The sequence below is a fragment of the Balaenoptera musculus genome, chromosome 1 (genome assembly GCF_009873245.2).
Source record: "Balaenoptera musculus isolate JJ_BM4_2016_0621 chromosome 1, mBalMus1.pri.v3, whole genome shotgun sequence".
Lineage (NCBI taxonomy): Eukaryota > Metazoa > Chordata > Mammalia > Artiodactyla > Balaenopteridae > Balaenoptera > Balaenoptera musculus.
This window is the reverse complement of record NC_045785.1, coordinates 533,512-542,348: the sequence shown is the minus strand read 5'-3', so window position 1 is coordinate 542,348 and position 8,837 is coordinate 533,512. Positions and strand designations below refer to the sequence as shown.

Here is an 8,837-nt window from a genome sequence, read left to right as displayed (position 1 = left end):
TGGGGTGTGAGCAAGGCTGGCCTGCGGGAAGAGAGGACCCTCGGCAGCCGGAGATGCAAAGGCAGCAGAGGGGGTGGTTCCTGGCCCCTGAGGACACCGTGAACGCCGAGGCCGGGAGGGGCCGAGGACGAGCTGCCGCCCCGAACCCTCTCCTTTTCATACAACCCACACAGCGGTCACCCGCGTGTCCCCGTGACCTCCGTGCTCAGGGTCCGAGCGGCCCAACACCAGCTTCTTTCTCCCAGCCAGATGGGCTGGGGGGGATCACCTTGTCTGGAGGCAGGGGGTTCCCCGGAAGTTGCTGTTGTTGCTTCAGGCTGGTCCAACCTCCCCTGCTGGGCGGAACCATTTCCCACAGGCCCTGGAGCTCGGACCCCCGCCAGTGAGGTGCGACCTGGGTGAAGTCACCTGTACGCCCCCTCCCCGAGTGGGGGGGACTACAGGGATGCCGGGGGCGGCCAGCAGCCTTCTGGGCTCGGGCGGCAGGCGGGGTTCGGAGAGGATGAAGGCCGTGGAGGCTTCCGCGGACAACCTTTGACAGTCAGTCTGAAGCCTCCAAGCAGGAAGCCCAGAAGCCAACACCGTCTGACATTGACTTTTCTTTTATTTGTGGTTGTGATATGATGTATCCTGTAAATGGATTTAAAGAAAATGTCCAGGAAATAACCACACAGCTGGTGACCTCCGGAAAGCAGCCCTTCAGACAGGGAAGCGTGTCCGAGCTGGCCCTGTGGGAGCTGGACGGAGGCCTCTCCCCTCCTTGCCCGCCCCATCCTCAGGGCCAGCCCCAGCTGGACCTCCCAACAGTGGAGTCCCCGCTTGCTCACCCAACAGGAGACCCGGGAAACCACGTCTTCCTTGCACAGAAATGGTTTCTCCTTCCTTGTGGTCTCTGCCTCACCTCGCTGGCCCCTCACAGGAAGCTCAGCCCTGGGGTTCGGTCTGTGTCCACAGTCCACAGCTGGGGAAGGGGGCGGGCCTCTGGACCCCAGCCAGGGTGGGGGGCGGGTGGGGCTGGGGGAAGATGCTCCGGTCTTCAGGGAGGGGACGTCAGGCAGAGGGAGTGACCTGGGGGTTCTAGGAAAGGGAAGGGGTCAGGGTGGAGGGATGGGAGGTGGAGTTGGCAAGGTCAGCGGGGCCTGCAGGCCACGCATTCGGTGGGACTCTGAGTTGCAATGGTCAGAAAGCTGGTGTTCCAGTGTCTGCACAGAGGGGCTTTCCTGGCCCCTGTGCTTTTGAAGTCCAGGGGTGGGCTTGCTTTAGGCAAGGTTGGATCCAGACACTTGGTGCAAATACTCTGGCAGGTTTCTTTTCTTCCTTTCTTTCTTTTTTTTTTTTTTAAATACTTATTTATTTATTTGGCTGTGTTGGGTCTTAGTTGTGGCATGCGGGATCTTTCGTTGCGGCGCGTGGGCATCTCTCTAGTTGTGGCTCGCAGGCTCAGTAGTTGCGGTGTGCAGGCTTAGTTGCCCCGTGGCATGTGGGATCTTAGTTTCCCGACCAGGGATCGAACCCGTGTCCCCTGCATTGGAAGTCGGATTCTTAACCACTGGACCACCAGGGAAGTCCCTCTGGCAGGTTTCTTGCCTCTCTCAGGGGGTGGCTTCATCCTCAGACCAGCTCTTCCCCTGATATACCTTTCGGTCAGCAGCTGGACGTCTACCTCTGCCAGTAGAGCAACCACACTTTCCCGTAAGCTTCGGCAAAGGCCTTGAGGCCAAGGGGACAGTCTGACTGGCCAGGCCTGGGTGCTCCACCAGCCCCTGGGCGAGGTGGATGAGCCCACCCAAAGCCCCAAAGCCTGAGAGCAGAGAATAGAGGCCCGCAAAGGGAAATGGAGGCGCTAGCACTGGGTGTCAGGACAAGCGTGGGGCAGGAAGGTGCCACCTGCCCGCGACATGGTGTGGGGTGTGGGGGCATTGGGTTTGCCTTCAACTCACGTGTTGGTCCCTCTCTGTCTGCTGCCCCTCCCCTGTCTTCACTCCAGCCTGGCTGTGCCCAGCACCGGCTTCCGTGTCTGCACAGCCGGGGCTCCATCCTCTGGTTTCCAGTGCAATTGCCTAGGAAGTTGGCTCCAGCCAGAAGGAGGGTCTCTGTGCAGTGAGGGAGCTACCCTGATGGGTGGGGAGCAGCTTAAAGGTGGGCCATCTGGTCTTTGCGGTCTTGCCCACGTGCCCTTTCTGGTGGGAGGGAGGCCACTGGTGCCACGCTCGGCTACCTGGGGAAGGTGGGTACTGACCTTGACTTCCTCCTCACCTTCCCTTAATGGGGCAGGAATGACAGCAGCCCTGGATGCTCCTGCAAACCCCATTAGCTCCTACTTCTGGGCAGGGAGCTGTCAGGGGGCTCTGGCTGGGGGATCTCAGGGCTGGTAGATCCAGGATCTGGGATGGGCTGTCTCTATGGGGCCAGGGGAAGGGGCCCAGAATCCATCCACGTTCCTCAGAGGCTGTGGCTGGTGGCACAGGGGGCTCCAGCCCCTCCACAGAGCTAAGCCTTGGTACTGGGCCTTCGGAGGACAACAGACGGCGACCCCGCTGGCCACTGGCAGGGGCAGCTGCAGAGGTGGGTATGGGGCCTGATGTGGGGTGAAGGGTGGGGTCCCCCGTGATCTCTGGGGACAGTTAGTTTGCTACACCAGCCCAGAACCCTCAGCTGGGAAGCAGAGCTTCCTCACATCCGCCCTCCCCAATCCTGCACGGGGACACGTAGGGCACAGCCCTCCCCCTCCCCTCACCTGCTCTTTGCCCAAAGATGCCCTGCACAGAGAAAATGCCCAGGTGGGGGAACAGCAGAGCTGGCAACTCCATGCCTGGCCCTTCCACCTAGCCAGGAGCTGCCAGACCAGGAAAAGCTCAGCACTGGTGAGCCCCCAGCCCCAGAACAGGCTAAGGGCATGGGCACCAGGCTCCGCAGGGAGGCCTCAGGCTGGATCTAACTGGATTCTCTCCCCTCTCCCCCATCAGCTGCAAAAGCTCTGAACAGTCCCGTTTCTGCCCAGCTCCTCTCTGGAGTGGGCAGGTGGAATGGTCACCTGGCTGCTCTCTGGCCCAGAAGACCTGGCAGTGGAGACCTGGGCCACCGTAGAGCATGGCCCCCTCTGAGCACTGTCCCGTCCCTACCCCTCGGGCAGAGAGGCCGCGGCGACCTCAGCTTCCCCAGAAAACCGGTGTGAGCAAGCTGGTCGAGGCCCCAGGGAGCTCGGGGTGAGGACGCGGGGTCCCTGGATCACTGTCACTTTCTGCCCCCTGAGTTCCCCACAAAGCTGGGCAGGAGTCTGAGCCCAGGGCCCTCCCTGCCTGGGGAGGGGGTAGAAGCCAGGGGCAGGGCCAGGGGTGCCTCTCTCCAAACCTTCGCCCCCAGCCCTCCCCAACTAGGTGCAGCGGCCTGGGGAGACCCTGCTTGGGGTCTCAAGGAGCTGGAGAGGCCTGGTGTTGGGGGCAGGGTTTTCTGGCTGGTGTGCTGGGTCTGGGTAGGGGACCGCTGACCCTTGGCTTCAGGCTCTGGTACAGGGCTTGCGATCTGGTGCTGACCCGGAATTTGGCGGGATGACCCGGAAATAGTGAGGCGGGGGTGGAGGTGGGGTGCTCCTTGGGTGGGTGTATGGGGACCAAGGACTCAGTGAGTGCTGCAGCCCACCTAGTCCCTCCTCTCTCTCCCCCAGATGAGAACAGCACCTGGAAGTGGCTGCCGGGAGACTACAGCCCACAGGACAGTTGCCAGGGACCCCTCCTCGCCTCCCTGCCCAGGGCTCAGAGGTGTGCTGCCTGCACATGATGTGCTCCTACTTCACATCCAGTCACATCAGGCAGGCCTGGCTAGGTGTCCCCTGGTCCTGGAGAGGTGTCTTGAGCACGGGACGGTTAGGTTGGAGGGGATGGAGGGCCTACGGTCTCAGACCTCCTGGACACCAGAGTGCGGGAAGGTATGTGTCCCTCCTTCCCCGGGTAGTGATGCCCACCCGCTGCACCAGGTGGGCTTGTGGCGGGGCTGTTCCCTTTGTCCAGCCCTGGCCCTCTTCCCGGGCGATCCGGAGGGTTGCCCCAGGGCCATATCTGTGGGGAGGCGGGGGAAGGATTAATTAGAGCCGAGAGTGGTCCATCCTGTAGCTAGCTGCCTCTTCGGTGCGGAGTGAATAGTTTCAGCAGAGAAAGTCTCATCTCTCTGGCGCCCCTCCCAGGTCGGCGCTGTCCACCTCTAAAGGAGCAGAAGCCCTGAGGGCGAAGGAGTTTCCGTCCTCACCCGCTCCAGGTCACGGCAGATGGGACCCTTTCTTTGCCGGTCCCCACCGCGGGTCTGGGATGGGGCGGCGTGGAGCCGCGCGCGCTCGCTCCAGGCCGCTGCTCCCCACCATCCGGAGGCACGGCATCCTTGCCAGGTGTGGCCAAGGAGAGTCGCGGAGCTGTCCCCGGGCGCCACGACTCGAGACCCCAGCCCGCCGCGGCCCACGGGAAAGCCCGGGAAAAGCCTGGCAGGAGCAGGGAAAGGGCAGGACTCCGAAGGGCGCTCACACGGCGACAGGCCGAGGGGCACAGCCGCCTCGGCGGCGCCAGCCCCCTCCCCACCCACGCGGCCACCCCCTCTCCTTCGAGATCCGCCCACCGCAGGGGCCGCGGCCTGGCGAGGGTTAAGGGGGGCGGGGCGCTGGGTGGCCCCGCCTCCGCCGCCGCGCCGGGTCCGAGCGCGCACGGGGCGCGGGGGCGGGTCGGAGCGGGCGGCGGCGGAGGGCGCGGCGAGCCGGGCGAGCGCGGGGAGTGGCGGTGCGGCCGGCGCGACCCACTGCCCGCGCCCGTGCGCCCTCGAGCCCGCGCCCCGCCGCCGCCCGGCCCAGCCGCAGGATGCGCGCTCCACTGTTGCTGCTGCTGCTGGCCGCCTGCGCGCCGCCGCCCTGCGCCGCGGCCGCCCCGACGCCGCCGGGCTGGGAGCCGTCGGCCGACGCGCCCTGGTGCCCCTACAAGGTGCTGCCCGAGGGCCCCGAGGCGGGCGGCGGGCGCCTGTGCTTTCGCAGCCCGGCGCGCGGCTTCCGCTGCCAGGCGCCCGGCTGCGCGGCGCACGCCTCGGCCGGTCGCTCGCTGCGCGCCAACGTCCTGCGCAACCGCAGCGTGCTGCTGCAGTGGCGCCTGGCGCCGGCCGAGGCGCACCGCGTGCGCGCCTTCGCGCTCAACTGCTCGTGGCGCGGCGCCTACACGCGCTTCCCGTGCGAGCGCGTGCTGCTCGGCGCCTCCTGCCGCGACTATCTGCTGCCCGACGTGCACGACGGCGTGCGCTACCGCCTGTGCCTGCAGTCGCTGCCGCTGCGCGCCGAGCCCGCCGTCGCCCCGGAGCCCGTCGCGTCCGCCGAGTGCGTGGAGTTCGCCGCCGAGCCGGCCGGCATGCGGGAGATCGTTGTGGCCATGACGGCGGTGGGCGGCTCCATCTGCGTCATGCTCGTGGTCATCTGCCTGCTCGTGGCCTACATCACGGAGAACCTCATGCACCCGGCCTTCGGGCGCCCGGGCCTGCGCAGGCAGCCCTGAAGCGCGAGGCGCCCGCCAGCCCGGGCTCTGCCTGCCCGACTAGGGTGCGGGAGGCCCCAGGCCCTTGGCCCGCTCTCCCCTCCCCGCTCCTGCTCCCTCCTTAGGATCTCCACGCAGGGCTTGCTGGAGATAGATGGGGCACCGGCCGGCCCTTCCCAGGGCCTTGGAATCACCGCACGACCTTTCCAGCTGAGCAGCCGCCTCTGAAACTCCAGCTCAGGACTGGCCCTTGGGCCTGAGCGGAGATGCCAGCCACGTGCAGGGCTCTCCCCTCTCTCCAGAGCCCTTGGGGGGGACCGTCAGAACACAGAGACCCTTCTTGCAAGAGCCATTGGCACCCCCGGGCCGTCACCCTGCGCCTCCAGCCTGTGCCGAGTTGGAAAAAACTAGGCTGTCGTCATGGCTTGGTCACTGTGTGCTTTGCCAACTCAAGGGGGCCACTTGGAGCCTGTCCTCTCCCCGCCCCACCCCAATGGGCTTAGGTAGCTTTGTGCCTTAGTATCTCGGGCCCACTGCGGGAGCCCGCCACCCTTCCAGTGCTGTCCAAGAGGGTCTGTGGCCCCGAGACTGGCAGCTTGTGCGTGCTTCTGGCCAGAGCCCCCCTGGGGACCCTCCCTTCAAGCTTTGCAGGAGCATCCAGTTTGGGTAAGAAGCGTCCTGCGGTGTTTCCCTATGTGGGCATCTGACAAATTGGGAGCCATGACTTAGCTCAGCAGGCAGCCCAGCGTCCAGCTGTTGTTTCCGGGGGTGAGTGTTCCCTGACCTCGGGGGAAGCTGGTAGTTCACCAGGGCTGGGCTCCCTCCCCTTCCTTTTGTGTGTCTGGTGAGGACTTTCCATGGTGACTGGGGGCAGGTGGCTGGGAACACGGGGCCTGGTCTGAAAGAGCAGTGCCGTATCCAGAGGGTGAAGGATAGATGCCAACTTGCCCAGCTGGACCTTCCACTGTGATCTGGATCCCAAGCCTCAACCACGGCATGACGGACAGCACCACGCCACCCCATCCCTGAGCCAGTGGCCAGCTGCCCCGGATCTGGCTGGGTGCTGCCCCCTGCCCACCTACCCGCTCGCTGTGGACTGAAGGCCAGCCTTGCCCCTCTCCGGGCAGACCTGAGCGTCTTGGCCGAGGTTCCCTCCTATGCCAGCCACCTGACGATGCTGGGCACTGGGAGGGGCGAAGCATGGCTCGCCCGGCTCTGCGTGAGCCCCTGACTGTGGCTGTCCTGGACCCGGCACATCTGGAGTCGCTGTGGCTAACTCCCCCTCCCCCAGCAGCCACCAGCGACCCTCACACCAGCAGCCTGGCTGGTGCCCCCGCAGCGCCCACTCCCTACCTCTCTGCCCTTGCTCTGCCCGTCCCTGGCGTGGCACTGGTCAGGCGTGAGCCTGGCGCCAGTGTCTAAATGTCCATCATTCTTAGACCAAAACCACTGTCTTGTGTACTTATTTGGGAGGGGGGGAGAGAAGGGTGAGGGGGAGAGTTGAACCCCTTTTTCCCAGCTCCTCAGGCATCAGCCCAGTGGTTGGCCCTGGACCCTTTGCCAGGTCACGTGGGGTGAGCCCAGGCCGGGAGCACAGGCACCCTGCCCTTGCGGCTTGTGGCAGAGGGACAGGCAGGGTGTCTCCCAGCTGGCCTGTCCGCCTTCAGAGCTTGGACAAGCGTCTTCTCCCGGGCCTGCTCTGTGGGGCGGGGGTGGGGAGCGGCACCTGCTGCAGTTGGAAATAGCCCCGCCTCAGGGATGGCCCGCTTGAGCTGTGACAGGCAGCAGTGAAGCGGCTCCAGAAGGGCCCCCTCCCCGGCCTGGGCCTCCCCGTGCGGTGCTAGAGCTGGGGGGTGGGGGCCAGAGGACGGACCTGGGGCCCCTGTGTGTGGCACACACTGCGTCACCCCCTGCATTCCCTGCTGGGCCTCCCCCACCTGGGCTAGGCCGTCCTTGAGATCCTGGAGCTGGCTGTGACCCTGAGGAGCAAACAGCTGGGGGCGGGCCATGCTCTGAAGAGTGACTCATCCCTCCCCTCCCGCCAAGGGGGCGGGGTGCAGTGAAGTGTCTAGACAGCCAGCGGGAGTGGAAGGGGTTCCAATTCCTGCAGCCTAGCTCCCTGGGGGACCTTTTCCTCCTGCAGCCCTAGGCCACCCGTGACAGGTGCTCAGGTGTCTCCCACAAGGGTGGGGCTGGCAGCCCTGGTCCCAGGCCCTGGTGCCCTGCTGTCCATCCTCTAGCTCCTGTGTGCAGCTGGGTTCACAGCGGGCCACGGTGAAGTTCTTGGAGGCCTGCCCTGGGCCCTTCCCCCAGCCCTGCGCCTGATTTGGGGCCCTGTCTGTGGCCCTGATTGGGCTCCCGCCAGCTAGAGCCACAGGCCTGTACTACCAGCCGATTCCCGAGGCTGCTCAGCACCGACCCGCAGTCCTCTGCTCCGGAGATGCCTCTTCAAGGGCTCCCTTCAAGGGCTTCTCGGAGGCCCAGTGTCCAGCCCAGCAGGGTCCAGCGGAGGAGTCCTGGCCTGGGAGACGGCATGGAGCTGGGGTCCACGAGGAGCACTTCTGCCTCTGAACCACTGTCACCCCTGAACACTGCTCCTTCCCCAGGTGGCCCTTCCATTCTCCTGGGGGTGCAGGGGACACCCAGGCTCCTCCCCTACTGAGCCCCCAGTCCTCCATCCCCACCACGTCCTGGAGGAGCACCCTCCGACCCCCCAGGTCGCTCTCTCTCTGACTCGTGGCTGGTGGGTAGACGTGCGGCTTCCCTGTGCCCTGGAGGTGGGGATCCGGATGCCTTGTTCCTCAGTCAAGACTTATGGTGCCTGAAGGTAACTTCCTTAAGCTTATGATTTTCTGACGTGGAGTAGAAAGAACTGCTCTGATTCTAAAACACTGAAGGGTTGCCTGGGCTGTTGGCCTGGCCCTGCCTTTTAAGAGCCACGCAGCCTTTCAGTGCCTCAGTCTCCTTGTCTGTGAAGTGGAAACAGTCACAGGACCTAACTCAGAGGCGTGTTTGGAGGCTTATGTGAGATCAGCCAGGCGGAGAAGAGTAAGTGGTCCGTGCTTGTTCCTGTCTCTGCCACAACTTGATGTGCATCCAGGCCGAGACAACCCCCGCTCCGCCTGCCCACGGCTGCATCCCTAGCCTGACCCTGCTCGGAATCCTGAGGTCCTTGAAATTCCACCGTCAAACACACTCCCTGCTCACTCCCCAAAGCTGACCCACAGCTTGTGTTCCTCGCTCAGCCAGCAGGAGGGATTCACGGTCATTCTGTGGGTGCATGCCCAATGCCCTGTGTAGCAGGCTCTGGGGCCCCAGCAGTGACACCAGAGGTAAGATGTC

General features: G+C 64.9%; 1 protein-coding gene across 1 annotated transcript; it reads left to right on the top strand.

Annotated features, from left to right (window-relative positions):
* The first annotated feature begins 4,838 nt into the window (after window positions 1-4,838).
* FNDC10 (fibronectin type III domain containing 10) lies at window positions 4,839-6,915 on the top strand. The gene has a single exon (XM_036867173.1). The coding sequence runs from the start codon at window positions 4,839-4,841 to the stop codon at window positions 5,514-5,516; it is 678 nt and encodes a 225-aa protein (XP_036723068.1). The 3' UTR covers window positions 5,517-6,915.
* The last annotated feature ends 1,922 nt before the right edge of the window (window positions 6,916-8,837 follow it).

Bases quoted from the DNA above. Each gene is read 5' to 3' on its own strand.
- FNDC10 (XM_036867173.1), top strand. From the start codon at position 4,839: ATGCGCGCTCCACTGTTGCTGCTGCTGCTGGCCGCCTGCGCGCCGCCG.